The sequence below is a fragment of the Phycodurus eques genome, chromosome 2 (assembly GCF_024500275.1).
Source record: "Phycodurus eques isolate BA_2022a chromosome 2, UOR_Pequ_1.1, whole genome shotgun sequence".
Lineage (NCBI taxonomy): Eukaryota > Metazoa > Chordata > Actinopteri > Syngnathiformes > Syngnathidae > Phycodurus > Phycodurus eques.
Window position 1 is genome coordinate 42,881,789 of NC_084526.1, and position 23,924 is coordinate 42,905,712.

The following is a 23,924-nucleotide window of genomic DNA, read 5'->3' on the forward strand; positions in this document are numbered from 1 at the left end:
TCCGATGGGAACAACTATGTAATAAGATTCCACTTCAACGCTATAAATGATGTCATTTTGACAGATATACAGTATGAGCGTCTGTGCGTGTTCAATGGGATTTTCCATGGTCAATTGTATTTTGACTATGTTCAGTTCTATCAAAAAATATAAGATTTCTTGAAACTCTGTTGGGCCTAATTGGAACAATGCATTTTAAGTTGTTTTTTGTAACGCTGTTATTATTCAGAGGTTTGTTCAAAGACATTCCAATTAGGCTCAAACATTTGAAAATGACGCTGACTGTCATTTGCGTTGACGAGGAAAATCAGTGGGGGGGGGGAAATCAGTTGCACAAAAATGTATATGGATGCAATTCGGTCTGACAAACTGCGGCTTGTCGTGAAGTGAGTTGAGTTTGCGCTCGCAAGACAAAGCAATGAATCGACCGAATGACAGCTTGTATCTCAAGGCGCCGCCGTACTTGCCTCAGTCTGAAAAGGGCTCGCCTGTTCGCTGAGCTAAAGGGCAGCTGCAGTGTACCTTCAAATAATATCCTGTTTTCTTGGCTGAGCAACATGCAACGAGGCAGATGCGTATAATATAACTCTACGGGCATCCATCTTTTCAACGTGTCGACGGGTTTACGCAGTCTCACGCACTTCAAAGTGCCAGAGACCGCCGTTGTGCCGATAATTCATGGTCGTCATCCACCAGAAGATGTGGCGTGGACACGCAAATAAGATGCCGAAGCGGACCAGACGTGGCCTCTGCTCTTCCTCACGGCAGAGGAGGTGACATCTACAGGAAGAAAGCAGCTCCCCCACCCCAACTTCATTCTTCCAGCCCCCCCCTCACTCCTGTTAGTAACTCAGCGTGGGTGTCGTTTTTTTGTATGTATTTTTTTTATGCCCTAAAATGGCTGATTTTAGAATCCCGATACAGCAAGAATGTCACGGAGCTTCGCCGAATACTCGCATTTGAGTGCTAAAAGCGGACGTGTCCCCGCTGTACTGTTTGGGTGTAATAAGCAAACGAATTCCGAACATCCTCCTTCATCAACACGATGCTGTATGTGCATCGCAATCATTCTTGCATTAATCTCCGCTCTTGCCTGTGTGGTTCTTATTTCCCAAGGCTGATCTTAATAGCTGAGATGGAGATAGACTCTCACTGGGCTGTGGGCCGTAACCTAGCGAGACTTTCTCACACTGCGTGTTGTCTTTGGCTCCGGTGGCCGCGGTTCATTTCCTTTTGTCTTGTGCAGCACAACTTTTGCCAATATTCATGTGCAATGTTTTAAGAAAACGATCCGCAGCAGCCATCATCATTTTTTGGGCTGAGTTGCGTCTGTGGTTACTTCTACCATCTGACCGTGGCACCGCGGCAGCGCACAATCAAACACAACCGCAAATTAAGATGTGGAATCTCCCTTTTTGCAGCCATTTGTTTTCCTTCTTTTGAGTCAGCTTGTCTCCTCAGAAAGGTGCTTCCCAGAAGTTATCAGAGCATGCAGAGCTACAAGTGTTGACCTCCCACATACCCTTCTCGATGAAGATGCTCTTTTCCTTGGGGGAGAGGAGGGGAGCACCAGCGTGAGTCATCAGTCTTTGAACAGGCTTTTTCTCAGCTCCACTCTGCCTCCGGCGTCACTCCTGGTTGGGAAACTCATGGACGGCATTGCATCAGAACACCTCAGAGGTGGCAAAAATACTCACGCTCTGTACCGAAGTACAAGTACAGATACTTACTGTTATCCACAGTGTGATGAATGTATTCATTGGGGCAGTGAACACATTGTAAAGAGTTGAATAGTTTCTGGTCGTATTTTGAGACAACCCGATAGCGACGTCATGTAGACGCTACAGGTTCTGACCACGTGGGGGAAATGACCTATACATGACAGATGCATAAACCCCCTTAACTAATGCGTTTAATCCCTTCAGAAACTTTCAGTGAAGAAATGATTAGTGGTGTAATGAACTACACTATTTTAGGTCGGGGGCAGTCACTTCCTGTTTGTTGTCATGGTGGGAACAGATGATAAAAAAGATATGTGAAACAGCATTCACATTACGCAATAACAAGGCAAATACTTGACATGGTTTTTGTCCCCCCTCCCAAGCAACTGTACACTCATCGGACACAACATTAGGTACGCCTACATAACCTACCCAATACAAGAGCTTTGTCAGGACGCTAATAATGCTAAGCTTTGGGGGGTAATACTACGTAACAGAACGGCACTTGATCATACTAAGAGATGTATCAAATACTTCGGTTACCTTATCGATCGACATCTACACTACAAGCTGCGGCACAAACTATAATAAACATGTTAAGTGTTGATGATGATCAGATGGATCGATGGGAGACATTGAGATACTGTAGCTAGATGATAAACATAGATAGATAGTTCGGGAGAAAGAGACGGCTAGAGATAGATAGCTGAGAGAGGTCGGGCGAGACAGAGAAAAGCCGAAAGACAGGTAGCGATGGAGAGCGAGAGTGAGAGAGAGCTTGAGAGATGGACTGACAGATGGCTAGAGATTGATAGATGGAGATGGAGCGATAGACAGAGCTAGAGATAGAGATAGAGATAAAGATAGAGAGAAAGAGAGAGAGAGAGAGATACAGAGACAGGCTACGTTCACACTGAAGGTCAATTCTAATTTTTTTAAGTATCAGATTTTTTTCTCATGTCAATGTTAACAGTAAAATTGAGATTTTTCTTTCAAATCCAACCCAGGCCTCTTTCGTATGTGGACATCAGAATCAGAATCAGAATCAGAATCATCTTTATTTGCCAAGTATGTCCAAAACATAAATGGGATATATATATATATATATATATATATATATATATATATATATATATATATATATATATATATATATATATGATGCGACTGCAGTCCGACCTACGGTATACGTCATCAAAAAGCGCACACTGTCACAATTGTTGGCGAAAAGCAATGGCGGACCGAAGAGCAGAAAACCGTCAGTGGTTAAAAGAAGGGATACGTTAGAACTGATAAAATACATATATGGTGCCAGTACAAAATCCTTGAAATTGCCACAAACGCATCAGGACGAGATTTTTCACGGACGCATTCTGTTCACATAAGAAGTCGTATTTGTTTTGCTTTTTTAAAGTGAACGACAACATAAAGAGATCGGATTTAACACACACACACACACAAATCTCTGAATTGGACGTCATGCCCTGCAGTGTAGCTACAGAGATAGATGGATGGATGGATGGATGGATAGATAGATAGATAGATAGAGCGAGAGATATAGATAAAGACAAAGACGAAGAGCAATAAAAACAAAGATGGAGATATACACATATCGAGATACGGGTCGGTATAGCGATACAAACCGCGATCCAGTAAGAGATACTCCCATTTACGCGTTCAGTATGCACGTATGAAAGACGTCCGTCACCCGTCGGGCCCGGCGGACGGTCCGTCTGGCTTCCGTCCAGCCGCCCACGTATCTTCCCTCCACGTGTGATTCATGCAGAGTCCCCCACACACAAATCTGACCATCTTAGGCATGGAAAACATTCCCCGTCGAGTTTTGCCGCCACCATCTGTGAGAGACACTCAGACGCAGATGTAGAGATCCGTAAACACGCTGCATGGAAATAGACACACAGAGATCCTAATATACCGCACGCTACTTGTGGATTTGTCAGATCGTCATTGGTGTTATGACACTCGTTAGACATGAACATACTGTACACTAAGTTTATCGAAAGCCACAAGCCGGAAAAGAGGAAACACGGATGTGGACAGTGGGTTTTTTGGAACAAAAATCTCTCGGTCAAATAAATGAGCGTATACCGTATGTAACAAAATCCATCACATTTAAGCATATTTTACATCAAACGTCATGCGAGGAAGAGTGTGACTCGCAGCACCTGCTTCGCTTCGACATTTGACAGAAGCATAAACGAGGTCAAGTGAAGCTATGATAACAGCTCATTCAAACAAGAGCAAAAGCAAAAGGAGCTACAGGCTAGTCACAGTTGAAAGGTGCAGAAAAACACGCTACGCTATTAAGCAAATGACATATTGGAATATCTAAGTCATTTGTAAACCATTTGAAAGAAAAGAAGGAAAACAACAAGAGTTACAGTAGTTTCCCTCCACTCAAGTTTTTGCGACTTACTATTGCCTGGAGGACCGAGAACGTACAACGAAATCTCCATTTTTAGCAAGCGTATTGTTTTTTGTTTATGTTTTTGTCGTTTTATATTTTGACAGGAAGTCAAAAAAGACTTTGGAAAATATGCTATTAGCCCAACGGTATCGATTTTTTTATTCCACACCCAATGCAATGGGGCTTGTCTGGCTGGTTACGATAACATTGACTTGTTTGGATTTATTTCATTATGATGAACACAAGTAAGAACTACGGTGGCCATGAAAGGAAAAAAGAAAAGAAAGGACTTGCTCTGGACTTCCGATTCCTGGGCACACTGCACACACAATACTTGATTTGCGCGGGAGCTGGCAGCCCTCTGCAGTACGCCACTGCTGCTTCGAAATGTGTGAGTCATTATTTAGCAATCCACATAAAACGATAAATATATTTGATTTGATTTGATTTGATCTGCTCATGTGCCACTGATGCTGTTCAGATTCAAATGCGAGTTGGAGCTGATCCCAGCTGACCTCGGCCATCGTGTACAGGATTCTCAACTGCTTGACAGCCAATTGCAGGGCTTTATTTTATTTTATTTTATTATTTGTGCATCTATGATGTAGCACGCATCCCCCATAATACTCCCAAACACGCGGACATTACTTCCCTAATAATGCGTCCCAAACGCAAAATCAAGAACACAATGAGATTATAGTCGGAAATTATGTGCAAAATTTGGTAAGTACAGTTCAGTTGTATTTAACTTAAGTACGATTCATTTGCATTTAATTCGAAATACATTGAAATACAATTGTATTTAACTTTTATGTGCAACATATTTAACTGAATCATGATTTAAGTGGTTTTTTATTTTACTATATTTAAGTGCAGTGTTCATGTTCAAACATGATATTATACTGACATGATACTTTTTAGGAATGATACATCTGCCTCGTTTTTGTTGAGCACCACTGTATGTTAATGTTGTTATTGGGAAAGCTAAGGTTATTTTTTATTTTTATTTTTATTTTTTTTATGTGGTACTGGACGTAAAAGGTTACACTCTCTCTTTCCAACTCGAAGTCAAGGCGGAAGGAGGAACAGAAGACAGCGAAGAGAAATGAACTCAGGCAGGGAAGCAGCCAAGACAAAAGTTGGAAATCAAATGTCCTCAGTCCGTCTGCTGTCTCACGTGCTGCAATGTTCCACTCCCTTACTCCCCTTCATCGTGACGTGTCACGCGTACGCACGCACGCACGCACGCACACTTGAAGCAGAAGCTAATGACTTTAAACAGCAATGACCTATTTTCCATTGGGGCAGCGATAAAAAGACAGTGGAAAGATGGAGATTTGGATGAGGTAAAGGAACTCCAGCACAGTCTGTGTGCGTGCGTGCGTGCGCGTGCTTGCCTGTTGGTGTGAACACGCGTGGGTGTTTCCATTCCCAGGCCACTAATCCGTACACTGATCAGAAAATATCCATCTTGCTGGGGTGGAGCACAGAGAGTTAAAGATCGCTCTGGGGTCTGCGGGGCCGTAAGGGCCATCATTCAGGATTACCTCTTCCACACACCACTCAAACACTCTCACACACACTAGCGATTTTTTGTCTCGACTTCCATACACTACTGGAATGCTCTCATACGCACTAAATGAAACGCACACACACACACACACCTTTGAAATGCTCTCACACCTACTACTGAAACACTCTCATATCCACTGCTGAACACCCTCTCCACACCCAACTGTATTATTTTCACTCTCACACACTACTGAAATTCTCTTTACTCATACGAACGATGAAACACCTCATACACACTACTGAATTTTTTCCCCTCACATACATTACTGAAACACTCTCACACACAACTGAAACTGTCACAGGTACACAAGAAATGCTCTCACACGCTCGGTACTGATTTTGTTTCACTCATACATTCAGGACTACGAAAAGGCTCTCACACATACTGAAATCCACTCACATAATCGACCGAAATATGCGTTTCAGTAGTGTGCATGAAAGCCTTTCGGCACGGAATGAGAGCTAGAGAAAATCCTGAATCCTGACCCTGACGGCCCCTAATGCTCGAGAGTTCTCTCTGTCACACACACTCAAATAGACACACACCCACAGGATCTGCAGTGATTGCGGTCAACACCAACTTAGGGTGAACTTCTGCAACAGAGACTCTCAGAATGGCCTCAGTGGTTCCTGACTTGTGGAATCAGGAAAGCAGGGAGGCATACACACACACACACACACAAAAGCAGGGTCTTTTGTATTTTTGTGTTTGCACAGCCTCACGTGACTCCTCCTCCTCCTCCTGCCCGTGCAGGAACATGAGCAGGTTTTGTGCCATGAGAGTCAGTCAAATGTTGCCAGTGTTGTTTAGTTTCCTTCGAGATGTGAACTCTGCGCGACTCTGATAACATCCAGACGAGGAACAATTTCATGCTCTTGTACACTGGACCCTTTTATGACTTAAATTGTTCCATTAAGGCGCTGTGGAGTCTGGCAACGCTTTGTCATATTTGTATATAAAGCGAAGCCCTCGAGTCAATTCTCCAAAGGAATCGGTCCGCAATACACACATGCACAGTGTCATAAATTAAAGGCGGCTTTGGAGGGCGGGTGTGGTATATGTGTATTAATGTTGACATTAACAAGAGGAAATATATTCCATCACTGGTGTTTATACTTTAGACTGTCAATCATAGTGAGTATTTGTTCATCTATGTGATTCAAAACCCAGCATACACTGTATATCCTATATGATATGTATGATTATTTAGTTGACTACTCCAGTTTACCCACCTTTAACATCACATTCTACTTCAAATTAAATACTTAGCGCTGTTAGCAACAACCAAATACTGTAGCGTCGTAGCTGGATATCAAGGATATGGAATAAATGCTCCAATGGCTTTCCGCGACTTGCCATACTGATGACCTAACGTGAGTGAGTAGTGACCTCTCGGTAAGTGATTGACAATGTACCTGACACGCAAGCTCATTGTTCTTCATGGTGAGTGGTGGTTCGGGCGATGTCCCAATGACTCAGAGAGAATCCACAGGGACGTCACAAAGCTGGGAAAGCACTGGGAGAGGAAAGGAAGGGGGGGGGGGGGGGGGGCAAAAGTGAAATGCACATGTTCAGCTTTGATTGTGTTTGGATGTCTAAGCATTCGTTTGGCGACGACACAATCAGATAAGGCGCATATACTATTATTGTGTTTAACCTTTGTACAGCGTGAAGGTGCACAGCACAGGAGACATTGCAAAGTATTGTGGGAAGTTAAGAAGGCATGCAAACTGTTGTGATTGTATCACAAGCCCTCCCCTCAGTGGCTCTCTCCAGGGGGGCTTGAAAATAATCAACTGCATAGTTTTGGCTCACAGTAGTTTTCTTTATAATTAAAAAAAAAATTGCGACAAAGTGACAGACAGTATAGCAGCAATGTCAAACTCATGTGGTCACAACGCAGCACGAAATCACAGGGACGCTCACACAGCGTTTCTTAATGCTGGACTTACTATGAAAGACATTAGCGCCATCGTGTGGCTAAAATGAGACATTTTGGAAAAGTACCATTTATTGTTAATTTTCATGTTTCAAGAAAAACAAATAAGCCATCATATAATTCGATTTGTCCAGCTCAGCCAACGACAGTACACTTTTTTATTAGATCATTTATTTACCATATCATATATTTTGCCGTGTTTGGCGTAACTGTGCCACAGACCTGAAAAGCATACCTTGATAAAATATTGCTGAATAAATCCTTCACAATTAAACAAAAAAGGTTACTTTTATTTGAATGCTAATTTCATGTTAGAATCACTCTAACTACGGTAAAATGGTTATGAATCAATGCTAATGTTAGTGTTTTTGCTCAAGAGTACATGCTAGCAGTGTTAGCTGCTTTGCTAACTGGTCAACAACAAACTTCGATGTATTATATAATAAAAAAGAAAACGTTTGGCATTAATATGTCTTTTTCTGATAATACGAGTAACACGGTTGCGTTGCTTTGAGTGACAGACTCCATTACTATTGACAAAATATGAAAACTATAAGAGGACTTTCCATCGTTTGTTGAGACAACTTCAGAGCATTATCATTACGATTTAAAATATAGCTTTGATTATAAAAACATGTTTTAACAATTACCAGTAAGACATCAACAAAATCATACCCATAAAAATTGGGGGGGGGGGGAATGAATTAACTTATTTGATCTGTTTTATTGGAGATGTAATTTGGTCATTATGAGGCAGGGCGGGGGGCATTTTATTGGGGGGACTCAAAACTTATTTGGTATCTTAAATCATATTTAAGAATCACTTTGACTACAGCCAGAGTTACAATTCGTCTAAGGACAACTCATTTACACAACAAGTGCATGTTCTTGCACTTTGCAATCATGGATTGTTTGAAATTCAATCAACACAATAATTCCCTTTCTTCAAAAAGTCAAAAAGCAAGCAAATGAAAGTCATCCAAGAGCATTTTAATGAATATCACAAATAGAAAGGCCTTTACAAAATCTGGACTATAATGGAAGACTAGATTATGAATATTGAATACAGGCAATACTTTTCAAGGTTATTTAAAAAATAAAAAATAAAAATACAATCCTTTCACATTGACAGTGATCTCATCTAGATGATGTATGTTTATAAAGAGGTGCAAAATCCCTTACCCTTAAATATGTACTCAATTTAAATCTTTAAGCTCAAACTTGGAACATTGTGGACTAATCAAAAGAATATGTTTGGTATGTGGCTGTTCCTATACATTTGAATAATACAGGTATTAAAAAAAAAACTAAACAATCAATATGTATTGATATATTTTTTAAATGCATTCTTTAATTGTCATTATATATAATTCATTAATATAAAGGTGAACAGTATTTTGCTGAAACTGTGAAAAGGGAACTATTATAATTTATACACAAAAAAGCTATAAAACCATAAACAATCAACATTTTTAATGTAAAAATTAGATGGAATCTAATGGATGGAATCTATACAGTATAATATTTGAGCTTCACGCTTCGAATTGTATCCGTTCATTATGTATGTATATCGCTTTTTGCAAATACTCGCAACTGAAAATCTCCCGACAAAACAACTGTGGCCGTTGTGCTTCGAAAGTCAGGCAGGCACAAAGTGGATGTGAGAAATAGTGGACAGAAAAAGCCATCTTGTACCCAGTGGAGTTCCAAATTGCAATTACTGTGTCTACGTAAAATCCAAATTCATGCATGTGTGTGTGTGTGTGTGTGTGTGTGTGTGTGTGTATATATATCTATATATATATATATATATATATATATATATATATATATATATATATATATATATATTAGATATGAATATGAACAAAAGAGCAGCCACTTCTTGAGTTGTTCCTTGCAAACGGTTAAATATAACTATACTAAATATATACTTTGGAACCATGGGAAGCGAAGCTTAGCTTAGCTTAGCTTACTTGCTGGCCAAAAGTGGTACTATAGCGGAAGAAAACGTTACCAGTAAGACAGAGTCTTTCGACTATTGCCTTACTAGGGAGGAACGAAGGAGTACGAGTACAGCTGCATATCAAGGAGGAATAAATGCTCAAACGGAGGCCAACGTAGAGAATGCCTGCGTGTACACGTTAGTGTCTTTGCAGGATTGGCTGCTTGAGGCAAAGCCGGTTGCTCCCGGTCACGATGGGTATCCGGTGGTGCATGTGGAACCGAACCAGGTGGCCCACGCTAAGGAAGACCTGGTCACAGGTCCGAACCTGCTCACACACAAAAACGATGAGTTTAAATAAGCAAAGCTCCTGATCCGAGTCAGCGAGTCACTGCGTTTTGCGACGCCGACCTGGCCGTGCGGATCGACCAGCAGCAGGTGTCGCACGGCGGTTCCGTCCATCCCGCTGAGCACGTACTGACCACGGGCCGAGCTGCTTTCTCGTACCAGGAAGTCTCCGCTACACGAGAGAAGCGACTCGGCCCGCTCTCTTCCTAACCTGAGCACAGGATCGCAGACGCTCTTACAAGTACTTCATTAAAGAGGCTCGAAGCAGATATCCCTCTTTTGTTTCAAATACATTCAACGGGTTTGAAGATCAATGCTGAAAACATATGCAAAGACTTGGAACAATATAGTGCTGAATTGTTGCGATATGGCTACGGTCGATCAAGTATGCAGTCTTCTGTCAAATACTTTGTTCGATATGATGATGACCGACCTGCCGTGGAACCAACCCTCCTCCTGGATCGGGTTCCCGATGTTTGTTCCGCAAGGAGCGGAACATCGTTTACTCCTCGTCTCAGACTCCGCTGGCTCTAAAGAAAGTAGAAGGTAGGAGTACGTCCACAACAATCACTGGTGGAAAGTAACAAAGTACAAATACTTACTTTAACAAAGCTAAATTCAACCGCGAACTCCCTAAATACAAGCAGCACATCGACTGTCCTACCAGGGAAAATAGTACTTTAGACCACTGCTACACGACGGTAAAAAACGCATACCGTGCTATACCTCGTGCAGCCCTGGGCTCGTCCGATCACTGCTTAATTCACTTAATACCGACGTACAGGCGAGAACTTAAATGTGCGAAGCCAAGAGTGAAAACAGTCAAAAAGTGGACCAATGAAGCCAAGATGGAACTTCAAAGCTGTTTAGACTGCACAGACTGGCGTGTCTTTGAAAATTCAGCCGGCAGCCTGGATGAATATACGGACACGGTCACATCCTATATCGGTTTCTGTGAAGAGGTTTGTGTACCAACAAAATCATTTCGCACATTCAACAACAACAAGCCGTGGTTCACTGCTAAACTTAAGCAGCTTCGCCAAGCTAAGGAAGACGCATATCAGAGCGGGGACAGGGCCCTGTATAATCGAGCTAGAAACCAGCTTACTAAAGAAATTAACATTGCAAAGAGGATCTATGCAGCAAAGTTGGAAAAACAGTTTAGCACGAACGACTCTAAATCAGTCTGGCATGCATTCCAATCGCTGACTAATGACAAGCGACGATCCCCCAAGCTGAGAACAATAGCACACTAGCCGACGACTTGAATACCTTCTACTGCAGATTTGAAAAGGACAGTTTCACACCACACACCCGCCCGGCCGCACCCGCGACCACAACCGCACCTCTGACTTCTGCGTTAACCGTCCACGAACAGGATGTGAGACGCATCTTCAAACAACAGAAGATTAACAAAGCGGCAGGCCCGGACCGTGTGTCCCCATCCTGCCTCAAAGTCTGCGCGGACCAGCTCGCTCCAGTCTTCACTAAAATCTTCAACAGATCTTTGGAAATGTGCGAAGTTCCATCCTGTTTCAAACGCTCCACCATCATTCCAGTCCCCAAGAAACCTGCAATCTCTGGTCTGAACGACTACATGCCTGTCGCTTTGACATCTGCGGTCATGAAGTCCTTCGAACGTCTCGTGCTGGACCACCTCAAGAGTGTCACAGGTCCCCTGCTGGACCTCCTGCAGTTTGCCTACCAAGCGAACAGGTCTGCGGATGATGCAGTCAACATGGGACTGCACTTCATCCTAGAACACCTCGACAGTGCAGGGACCTACGCGAGGATCCTGTTCGTGGACTTCAGCTCAGCGTTCGACACCATCATCCCTGAACTCCTTTCAACCAAGCTTCTCCAGCTCAGCGTCTCACCTGCCATCTGGCAGTGGATTTACAGCTTTCTGACGGGCAGGACACAGCAGGTCAGGCCACCTCATCCACACGCGCCCCAAGGTTGTGTCCTCTCTCCGCTGCTCTTCTCTCTCTACACGAACGACTGCACCTCAGCGAACCCGACTGGCAAGCTCCTGAAGTTTGCAGATGACACCGCTGTCATCGGCCTCATCGAGGACGGCGACGAGTCTGCATATCGACAGGAAGCGGAGCGGCCGGAGCTGCGGTGCGGCCGACGCGACCTGGAGCTGAACACGCTCGAGACTGTAGAGATGATCGTGGACTTCAGGAGGCATCCTTCGCCACAGCTGCCCCTCACGTTGTCCAGCTGCCTTGTGTCAACCGTCGACACCTTCAAGTTCCTGGGAATTACAGTCTCTCAGGACCTGAAGTGGGCGACCGACATCAACTCCGTCCTCAAAAAGGCCCAGCAGAGGATGTACTTCCTGCGGCTTCTGAGAAAGCACGGCCTGCCACCGGAGCCGCTGAGACAGTTCTACACAGCGGTCATCGAATCGGTCCCGTGTTCTTCCATCGCAGTCTGGTTCGGTGCCGCTACAAAAAAGGACAAACTCCGACTGCGACGGACAATCAAAACTGATGAAAGGATTGTCGGTACCCCCCTACCCGCCATTGAGGACTCGCACGCTGCCAGAACTAAGACAAGGGCGTGCAAAATCCTCTCGGACCGTCCGCACCCCGGTCGCCGGCTCTTCCGGCTCCTTCCCTCAGGTAGGCGCTACCGATCAACGCAAAGTAGAACTAGTAGACATTCCGACAGCTTCTTCCCTCTTGCGATCAATTTCTTAAACACCTGACCTATAATTCCATTACAACATGCTGGCAATTTTTTGACTTGAGTTCGTTGTCACATTTGTGTGGGGCCAATTATGTAGGACTCGTGCACTCACTGTCGTTGTCTCGCCATGCTGCACTATTTGCATATACTGGCCACTCATGCCAGAGTAGCATCTGCTCCATTTGCACACGGATCGAGGAATATCTGTAACATTTGCACAACCGACATTGTCCCAGATGATCGCACGAGTCGTCACTTTAAACCGCATCCACTCCTTGAAGTCTCGGCGCCCTTTGCACAATGGTGATTGCACCGGACTATTGCAATATTAGTCGTTCGAACTGCTCTAAGTGCTAGAGAACTCTGCATCTTTTTGCACAATTGTTTTTTGTCAATGTCTTGATGTCCCCAAAGTGTTCTGTAAATTGACTGTCAGTTGTACTAGAGCGGCTCCAACGACCGGAGACAAATTCCTTGTGTGTTTTGGACACACTTGGCAAAAATAGATGATTCTGATTCTGATTACACTAATTGTACTTAAAATTTCGGGCATCTGTACTTGACTTTTACTCCCCTACATTTGAACACAGGTACTGTATACGTATTTTCTACTTCTCACTTTGTTACTTATTTCAAACTTCACGGATAACAACATGGCGTCAATCGAGAAAGGTAAAGTCAACCGCTGTTGTTCGAGATCTTGGAGATTTATAAAGCGGAAAAAACAAGAGGGACAGCAGAGACGCGGAGGAACGGAAACCAAGGAGCATCCGCGACGGTGGCGACAGATTTGGAGACGCAAGATATTCCCCATCCATATGCGAATTTAAAGCTACAATGAATGACACGTTATGTTGTCTTGACCCAGCCTCAAAACCACCGGCTTCTGATATCCCAAAATGCTCGGTCTAATCTGAAAAAGCACAACCAGATAATATTCGTTCACTAGTTATCATGAGCGGATGGAGCATTTTTTCATTTGTCACTTCCCAACATTATAACCACGTGAACATGTCTTAATAGCATAAAACCTTGAGCATTTTTGCGAGCTAATTTTTGCGAGCTAATTTTTGCTTTTAAAAAAACAAAACTTTTTTGTTGTTGTGCCACGTTTATCATTATGGATATTGTATATAATTGGCATTCAAATTGTATTTTTACATTTCACAGTCTGTACTTTTTTTTACTTTTACCAATGAGGATTCAATCATTACTTTCACGGGAGTGTTTTTACACTCGTCTGTACCAGGGGTATACCGCTATTTGGATCGTTCCAAATCGTGACGTAGCCCGAGTTCATTGCAGTATCTGCGCTCCATACAGAGTTGGCGGTAATGCACCTTAAGCTGCTTGCCAACCGCCTGCCAACTTATCCCCCAACGTTTATTTTTTCATAAATGTTTGATACAAGGCGGGAAGCGGCGCGATTGAAAGCGCCGAAACACTGACGCCCCATGACGTACTGCTTTAGCTGCATCCACCCTCGTTTACTACGGCCGACTAGGTTCCTCGTGCGCACCATGACTGCTGTGGAAAATTGGGAGGACGGTTTAAAAATCTCACTGGGCATTCACAGAAATCACGGCCTGTCACGTTTGTCCATTCTGTGAATTTTTTTTAATTTGAGACAAAATATGGATTGAATGGTATCTGCACTTAAAAGGCGTACCTGTTGTTCGAGCATCTGGATCCTGCTTGATGGAACAATTCTCGCAGAGTGAAACAGCTGGAGAGGAGGCAATCTGAAATAACAAAAACAGTCATTCAAACAAAGAAAAAAAAGATATGCAAGTTTCAAAAAATAATAATAAAAACAATGGTGCTTGCTTTATATTCATTTTAAACCGTTTGGACAAAAAGTTGTCACGTTACCTTGTTATGGTCTGACCGGCAATGACCCATGAAAGTGGCAACACAACGATAATAAGTTGCATGAGAGTTTATTTATTTATTTTTTTTGCATTTTCTGCTTCAGCGTGCAAAATTGTATTCATCATGAACAAAGAAAATACACGAGTCAACAAACATTATATCACCACAGAGCTACCAAAGATGAATAGCCGATGTTCAGGCTTCATTCATGTTTACGTACTGTACAGTATATATCATATCATATCATATCATATCATACTTGCATACAGTAAATGAAGAATATTTAACTTTTGTCCAAAGACACCAGCCCCAAATAAAACACAATTTAAGCAAATTCAGCTTGAGACAATCATGTCATCGACCCATATTCATGCTCGTTAGCGTAGCATACATAGGAAGTCCGCTAACGCGTTTTCCGCGTTTGCTCCCGTGACATTCGGCGTATAACCAACCGATTGGCATGCACTGTATGGTCAGGCCCAGAAGTAGTGGGACAAGCACAAAGTTTTGACATTTGCTAACCGCTAGGCCAGCATGGCGGTCGTGCAAGACCATAGCGGTTAGCCTCGCTAGCATTGGCTACATGATCGCTGCTAGTCTCAAATGATTCTTATTGCGCAGACAACAACTATGTGCTCATGGGAACTTTATTCTTTAACGATGGAGACTACAAACAAGTTAAAATATTTACCGCTGGCCCAGCATGCTGGTCGTGGAAGACCATAGCGGTTAGCCTCGCTAGCTTTGGCTTTCCTGATCGCTGCTAGTCTCAAAAGATTCTAAATGCACAGACAACAACTATGTGCTAATGAGAACCTTATTCTTCATCGATGGAGACTACAAACAAGTTAAAATATTTGACCAAAAATGATGTCGCAAGTCTATCCAAAAGTACAATAAAAGCAAAAGTGAGACAGAGAAATGCTTAATTTGAATAATAATTGAATAATTAATGCTTAATAACACGCTACAGAAGGTGTGACTGTTCGATTTGTTGACGAGAAACGTGCGCAGGATTCCCCAAAAATTTCAACAACTACAATTAGCGTAAAGGTGGCTTTTATTTTTATTCATTTGTTTCAATGCCTGTCCATCAAAAAATGTCTTTACGTGAAACCTGTCCGTGGCGCAAAAGAAGCTTGGGAACAGTCACGATGGCGTCATCAATTAATCGACTTCAACTCGACTTCGATCACATTATAGTCAACTCCAAACCAATGTTTAGTCGGTCAACACCTAATAAACAACCGGATTTTCACTATTGGCGACAGGGCTCTGTCCCAATCCCCCGCAAATATCGGGGATTCACTGAAATGCTTTTAAGTACCCTGTTACCTGTTCCTTCTCTGCCCTTGTGACCCACAGGTCAACGTCTTCTCCAAGGGGCGGCGTGTTCCCCGGACTCACATTGTAGTCGTGATGATGTTCACTGTTACCGTCAATATCATCCTCATCGGCATCTTTTGGCTCCATTAAAGTCTCCTCCGATAGCCATTTGTTGCAGATTCTCCCCGCAGAGCTGTACACAGACATTCTTAGAAATCCCACGGCCTTTCTCGGCAAGACCCGCCCCGCTTCGACATGATTGGCTCCTGCATCGGGGCAAGGGTAGGATACCCAGATGCAACGAGATGGCCACCCCAAATAGCGATCGTTTATACGGACGCCCTGAACAGCGAGCCTGTATCGGCGTTTGATGCAGTATGATCACATTTCTGAAACCATAAAAAGATAGATTAAGAGTTGAGGAAGAAGCAGGTTGCTAAAGAGAGAGGACGCTGGCGAGAATTCAAGGGAACGTGTGGATATTAGCAAGGAAGCTAACGGCTCCATTCATTTTTTGGAACGTAGGGTTAGCGAGGGATCTGCCTTGCATACATTCTGGTCACAAGCTATGCTTTTTCATGGACAGGCACATTATCCATTATGAGTATCGATGTTAAACAACGTTTGACGCTTGAATGGGACGTTCCCTTTCCGGGTGTTTCCTCTTTTGTAAAAGTGTTTGGGCTTTTGTTCATTTGTTTCCTGAATTGCAAAAGTGTTTCACGATTTGTTGTATTGTTTTGCACTTCCAGGCCACCGTACGCACAAGCTTTTAAGGCTGTAATAAATACACAAATAGAAAAAGCAAAGCAACCGATAACAGCGGCAAAGAGCATGTTTGTCGTGAGGCAGACCTGGGATCAGCGGAGATGAGTGACGGCACATGACAGAGAAGCTGTTTGAAGCGAGACTCAAAGGCCCAACCGATGCTGCGGATCACCTCGGCTGCTCGGCCTTGAAGACACTCCAGGATGTGACATGCTGCTCCATAGACACAAATCAAAAATAAGTGCACATACGTTACAGCGACATTGTGATCGCAGACCAAATCACTGATTCACTTGACCTCTTTGATTGACTTGATCTTTGGCTACATATGCAATGTAGTCTTCCATGTCCTGCAAACACATTCACACAACATTTTAGTGCGCAGCTTCTTGAAGTCTTGGCACCAAGTACCACCTCAGAAAATACTTGTACCACCATAACGCATACAGTAGCGCAGCAGGCCTATTCAGAAAAAAATGAGGCAGCTTTTATTCCTCAAAAGTACATCAAATAATAATTAACACTTTGCTTAAATGCATGAAAATAAAGAAAACTACATGTACTTAACCAATGATTCAATGAAAATGTATTGCACATTAACGTGAAATGAAAATGACAAAAAGGTTTTAAAAAAAGGATTCAATGCAAATGTATTGCACTTCGATGTGAAATACAACTCAACTGTGCTGTACTGGATTTAAAAGTTTAAACCACTATAAGACTGCAAGTTTGAACATTTAATTCAGTGATTGTTTCGTCGACCACCATAAAGAGCTTTCGTAGCGCAAGTGCGTAATTTTCAAGCATCTTCTAGCCTTCTTCAAAAATAACAATACAAAAAATACATGCCAAATATGTGAAAACAAAAACAATAGGCTTCTAGCACTGTACAATGTAAAAAATAGTAATGACAAATGATTTATCAAAATAATAAAAATACAGGGAAACCTGCATATTCACAGTTCACATTTTGAGAAAACCCTGTTCTACATCGAAGAAACTACTTATTGCACAAGTTTGTTTGTTTGTTTGTTTGTTTTGTTTTTGTTGTATGTTCACTTATTAGCCACGACATTCTGACCACTTACACTATTAAATCCAAAAAAAAAAAAAAAAAAATCTGCCTTTCCAAATATAATAACGCTCAATTTTGACTGATTTTGTTGATTATGTTGGTTTTCGATCACGGCGGTGGAGACTCGAGCTGCACTGCATCATACGGAGAAATACTTCACATAGTTTGTCACTGTGGAAAAAAAACAAAACCGCACGGACGCATGTGTTGATTCGTCGGCCGGACGTTTCGTTCGTCTGGCGACGGCAGCAGACGGGCGAGTCAAATTCCTCTTTAAATTGTTGCAAGATCAGAAGCCAAAAACCCGTGATTCGCGACGACTCCACTTCAAGCTTTAAACATCAACGCTCAGTCGTGGAAGGAAGTTGACTTGTCGAAAATTTGTAAAACCATTAGTTACAGCCTTTCTATTGGATCTCATTACATGCATGTGTGGTGCAAATTATTTTCCCAATGCTTTTTGACGTTACAGATGTAAGCGAACAAAACATTTCGGAAGGTTATTTGCGGTTTTCACCGCATAACCTCTGTGTGAAAATGTCCGAGTGCCCCCGTGTCTTCTGCATCTGCTAATCCGCTTGGAAAATAGCTACTTTGACTGTAAATTAATCAGCGGGCTATATTCTTGTGCTAATTTGCCTTCGCAGGTGTAGCCAGAAGCATTAAATTGACAAGAAAGCAAAATCAACAATTATAAATATGTTCATCAAGCGGAATTCGATGCACATGGCAAGCTGCTGTTGACATGAGCTGTTTTGATTCGCGCATCTAACAATTGACCTACAGTGTAGGAAACTCGGGCTGAACTTTCCAATTTGTGTCATTTGTAAATAACGTTGCCTCGGAGCCAAGGGATGCAAAAGATGTTGAAGATTTAGACCGGGGGGAACAAACAAAAAAAACATTACATATTCTTCACAAACGCCACAGGACATTGAATTAAAGCAGCATATACCGTATGTCACGTGAAAATACAAACGTACTGGGTCTCCCCCTGAGGCGAACGAAATTGCCTGGATGGAATGTTGGGTGATTCTCTGGGAGAAACAACAAGAAAGCGAAAAGGGAATGTTACTTCGTGTAAGTGCGACGACAGACGGCTGCGCGTCGGGTACCAGCGCTCACCTGCGAGGAGGCGGCCAGGAGGGCGAGCGTGTCTGCGGAGACGCTAAGGATGACCCGCCTGCCCGCAAACTGCAGGTTGCTCTGACCCAGAACACAAGACACATGCTTGTGTTCGAGCTGACGATGACACAGAAAAGCGGGTCATTTGCGCAAAAGCTCACTCCGGATTTGTTTGAAAGGAAATTTCTTATCCACAACTGAAACTCTCCCACACACTTGTGAATTTTGTTTTTTACCCGCATACGCGTAAACTCTCCCACAGGTACGACTGAAAAGCTCTCACGATCACTGCTGACACAATCTCACGCACTGGAATTGAAACACTCTCACACACTATTGACTTTGTTTACACTCCCAAAACACTCTCACGCACGCTGCTGAAACGCATATTTCAGCATATGATGAGAGCAAATTTCAGGAAATTACATGAGCATATTTCAGTTTGACGTTGAAAATGTGCGTGCGCGTGTGTGTGCCTTACACTTGTTGCTTTGTCTGTGTTCCTGGCCGCCGTCCTCTTGCACAATCTGTTGATTGCCTCTCTGCGCGACACACACACACACACACACACACACACACACACACACACACACACGCACACACCACTAACAAAAAAAAGTACGCCCATAGGCAAAACAAATAAACTATGTTTTCCTTTTCATCCAAATTTTAAATAAATCTCAAAAACAAATCCTAAATATAGTGAGTTATTTTGTTTTTAGAAATAAAAAAAAAACTAATATTAGTTATCTAATGTTTTCCTCGGAGCACAGCAAAATGTAATTTGTCGCCTTATAACGTGATTTGGATGAGAATGCCACAGCACTAAATTATCTTGACCATAAGAGTTTGACATTAAATGTTTGATGATTGGATGGCGTGTTCCCATGACTGGCGAGAATTGACATTTATTTTTTCGAAAAATGTCCACGCCAAGTCGGAAACTGTAATGTCAAACTCAGTTCTTTTCGGATTTTGATCATGTTAACATGCTCGTTGCGCTGGCCAAAGACTTCAACTGAGTTATCACATGGATCCATAAACCATTCACGACCCCGCTGAAACATCATTTCACAACAGACGAATATCAAGTCACTTCAAACATTCTCACCCATGCAGAACATTTGCCACATCATCGGACAAAACTGTGACAGATTCAACTTCCCACGAAGCTCCACCTTGCTCGCCTCGAAAATTCAATTGATGCTTACGCAGTCATGAGCCTGCAAAAGTAACTCAATAATATAATCATATTATAATATAGCACGGAGTATCTGCATGTTGCTGTAAAATATTAGCTTTCACTACCAATAGAACCGCTTCTTCTTCTGGTATGCAGCTTAATTTATCGAAATCAAAAATGTGAAATCGTTTTACAGCTAGATACTAGCTTCAAGACCACAAGAAAAAGGTACGCGCACTTTAAATTGGAAATATGTCCGCGTGGTTGCCACGGAGACACTTGATCAGTGTCAAATTGTGAGGATCGAAGGCACCCCCCACCCTGAAGATTGTTTCTTGCGGTCCAAACATTCTAAAACTTGTTTTCTTGCAGAATGCTATTTAAGGTTTTTATAAAGAACAGCACAATTCTATTTTGGTCAGTAACAAGTTCACATTTTGTACCAGACTAATTAATGGCATTTCCATTCATTTCAATGACAAAAGATGATTTGAAATGTGAGTGTATCGCGTTACGTGCGCAGTCACAAAACAAATTAAACTCAGAGTCAGTCAGGGCACCGCTGTATTCTGCCTCTTATCTTTCTCAATAAACAACTATTAACGTAACGGACCGTTAAGTTATTTGTGAGCAAATTGACCAATTCAGCAGGGGATCAAATAATTACTTCCCGCACTGTATGCTTCTGATTATACCATCTGTGGCTCTGACTTTTTCTTGGAAATGCTTGCAACATAATGGATTTAAGTCTCTCTCTCTCTCTCTCTCTCTCTCCCTACTTCCTCTTTCGTAATAAGCGTATGTGAAATCAGGAAATTCACGTAATTGGATTTTCTGGCAAATTCCAGTAATCTTACAAACAGAGGTTGCTATGGTCATGTCATCCGTGGCATCCTGTGGTAGGACGTAACTCTCAAACGGCGAGGAGAAAGCCCTGCACATTACCAGATGTCACACATTTCACGTACTCGTTCGTCCCCTCTGGGATGTACTTCATGAGCGCACGAACGGAGACAAAACGCATTTTCTTCAGATTATTCTGCGTGCTAACGGGGGGGAACCTACCGCGTGACTTGCTTCCTTGTGTCAAAGTCGAGGGTTCTCATGGAACGGGTCACCTCCACGCTACCCATATACTGAGAAAGAAAGAAAAATACACCATTTAGTCATTCAAGTGGTCTTCACGTAGATTCTCAATTTAACAAATGTACCATGCCGGATTCAAAAAAATAATACATTATGCACTGTTTGAAAAAGCAAACAAAAGTGGACTTCAATGATTTGATCTAATTGTGCTGTACATAAGTTCAACAAAAAGTAGCAAAATAAATGTTTGAAAAAACATTTAATGAGATCCAATGCGTGAGCTGTTTCAATGAATTCTGACTTTATAAAGATAATGATTATTTTCCGTGAAAGACAATTTAGAAAATGTAGTTTATTACTGTGGTTTTTCTTTTTTTTATCCACATTGTGGGTTAGCCAAAGGTGCTCTACGGAAAGCCATTTGAGCGTGTATTCGGTATTCTTAAGGTCCGTGTACTCATATGCTCGTTGTCTTCACTACCAATACAATTCGGCGCAGTAGTAGAACAACTTTCTCACTAATTTGTTCCGTGACCACACTGGTGACTCAAAACACCTGTCATCAAATCATCTTTTGCCATTGAAATGAATGGAAAAGTCATTCATCTGTCACAGCCTTCACCCCAGAAAAGCATCAAAAATGATTTTGTATATTTTAATGAGGAAAAATAGCACTCTTTTGCAGTTACAGTACATTGTCATTTATAAAAACAAATTATACAATTCAATCGAATTTGCTGCTTGTCTGACTCCTCTACAGTTCATCAGTACAGCACTAATAATATTAGTTGTTCTATGCGGAGGAAAAGAATATATGACTTTGTGCACTTTTATATTTTCTGTCTACACGTGTTGCTGACCATTTGTGCCGAATGCTTTCCTCAAAGCATCAAAGCACTGCAACACAGATGCCATTTAGCGTTAGCATAAAGCTAGTGGACTGAAAGGCTAAGCTATGTGGTTGCTTTAAATACAGTGTGTAATCCTCTTTATGTTTCGTTTGAAAGTCAACTTCAACTGGGAGTGACAATTATTAGCTTGAAGCAATCGTTTTTGAAGCGAGTTGAGTCACTGCCACCATACAGAGCGCGTATCTTACGTTTGTGCTCGTAAGTCAAGCGACCAAAATCACCCAAACAACAGCTCGCATCTTGAAAAACTCCGACATGACCTTTTCTGACCTTAAGCTTGTCATCAAAGATATTGAATAGATGCTCCAACAGCTTCCTGTACATGTAACTACACACAAGACACAAGCAGCAGAGATGTGGCGACGAGCACAGAGCCAGGATGAGTCACTCCTGCCTACACAGGAAGCTGTCTGAGAGGAGGGCGTGAATAAGTGTGTGAGTGTGATGGTGGCGATGGAGTATAGTGTAGTGTGTGTGTGTGTGTGTGTGTGTGTACTTCGCATAAACACTCAGGGACATAATTGGTTTAAAAAAAAAAAAAAAAAAAAGAAAACCAGTGTACCTTGATGTGATGGTGGACCGCTCTATGGACCGCTGAAGAGCACTGCTTGCATTTGTGTAGAGCACAAGAAGAACAGCTCGGCGTGCCTGGGAAGCTGCACGTGTGATGGAAGCTAATTGGTCTCTTGGGGGGTTTGGTGCCACCGCACTGCTCATCAACGCTTCCGGCCCCGGGGGCCGCACTCGACCCCCGCGGGGGACTCTGCGACGGCACGACGGGTGCCGAGTCCCTCGGGGTGGATGACGCGTCGTGCGCAAAACCAGAGTCGGAGTGGCCAGACCAGTCGTCCTGGGAGCTGCTTGAATCATTGTGCAGGCGGCTGTATTTAGTGCGCTTCAGCATGCCTGCGCTGCAGTGATTTCCAACCTTTATGGAGCCGAGGCACATATTTCACAAGTGAAAAATCACGGCACACCGACAAACAAAAATCTCACAAAATTTGGCTACATTAATAACTGTATGTACTTCCTGCCATCTAATAAAAGAGCATTTGTTTGTCACTTTGCCTCACTGGCATAAATAGAAGAAAGATGCATTATTTCTTGGAGTAATTCAGTAAAATTTGATATTACCCACGGCACACCTGAAGAGCGCTCACGGCACACTGGTCGGGAATCACTGCTGGGCTGTATAGGGAGCGATGCATTCAAATACATTCAGAACAAATAGAATGTCTGACTTTACCTGCTTCGAGTTCTGCTATGTGATGACGCCCTTATGAAATCACTGGCTGGGACACGAGTGAACTACAAAAAGAAAAGCCGTCACATTTTGGATGAATCAATTGATTTGATATCAACTTGAACACACGCGCACACACAAAAAGTGCAATGTAAAAATTGTTCTCACCGGCACGCAACATGTAATTTAAAGTCCCGTCTGCATCAATCCAAAACCATTTGAAATCACCTGCCCTTCCCTTGAAGACTTTCCTCCCCTTCCTGTTCTTCGTGCAGCCTTCATGAATGAACTCAGAGCTCTCGTTTGGGAATGAGAGGCGCTCTCTCTCTCTCTCTCTCTCTCTCGCTCTCTGTGTGCAAGATGCAATGTGTGAATGGGGCAGAGGAGAGTTTGATGGGCAGCCCCCTGGTCCTCCTCCTCCACCCCTCCCTCACCTAAAACTGCCAGCCAATCACAGGAGGGCTGAGTGACTCATGCTGTACACACACGCGCACCCATTCTATTATTCAGTTCAAGATGCTGAGTATCTTCATTGTATTAGACTGCTTTATTCCTGACTTTAATGGCACAAAGAATAGAATGGGGCAAAAAATAATTTCAAATGACGTACATGAAAGAGAAAAAAACACTCCAAGGAGTAACTGGCCCATTTGCATTTTTCCAACTGACTTGTGTTAAAGCTAT

General features: G+C 42.7%; 1 protein-coding gene across 6 annotated transcripts; it reads right to left on the bottom strand.

The window, feature by feature from the left end:
* Positions 1 to 8,641: 8,641 nt before the first annotated feature.
* Positions 8,642 to 23,652, bottom strand: LOC133399348 (SHC-transforming protein 1-like). Of its 6 annotated transcripts, none has more exons than XM_061670884.1 (15): positions 23,409 to 23,650; positions 23,244 to 23,305; positions 23,136 to 23,185; positions 22,560 to 22,925; positions 21,066 to 21,136; positions 19,299 to 19,422; positions 18,818 to 18,934; positions 18,676 to 18,729; positions 16,916 to 16,967; positions 16,704 to 16,830; positions 15,859 to 16,042; positions 14,321 to 14,393; positions 10,388 to 10,484; positions 10,018 to 10,165; positions 8,642 to 9,934 (listed from the first exon to the last, which is right to left on the bottom strand). In XM_061670884.1, exons 4-15 carry the CDS (start codon positions 22,899 to 22,901, stop codon positions 9,806 to 9,808), a joined length of 1,518 nt encoding a protein of 505 aa, XP_061526868.1. In that variant the 5' UTR covers positions 22,902 to 22,925; positions 23,136 to 23,185; positions 23,244 to 23,305; positions 23,409 to 23,650; the 3' UTR covers positions 8,642 to 9,805. The 6 variants fall into 6 exon arrangements, with proteins under 6 accessions (XP_061526868.1, XP_061526867.1, XP_061526865.1 ...); XM_061670883.1 differs by having other exon boundaries at positions 23,132 to 23,185; XM_061670881.1 differs by having other exon boundaries at positions 23,132 to 23,305; positions 23,409 to 23,652.
* Between the last annotated feature and the right edge of the window lie 272 nt (positions 23,653 to 23,924).

Bases quoted from the DNA above. Each gene is read 5' to 3' on its own strand.
- LOC133399348 (XM_061670881.1), bottom strand. From the start codon at position 23,215: ATGTATTTGAATGCATCGCTCCCTATACAGCCCAGCAGTGATTCCCGA. The intron at 22,926-23,131 runs GTAATATCAAAT...GGCTCCATAAAG, and splicing joins GCTCTTCAGGTGTGCCGTGG to GTTGGAAATCACTGCAGCGC. The intron at 10,485-14,320 runs GTACGCCTTTTA...TACTTTCTTTAG, and splicing joins TCCAGATGCTCGAACAACAG to AGCCAGCGGAGTCTGAGACG.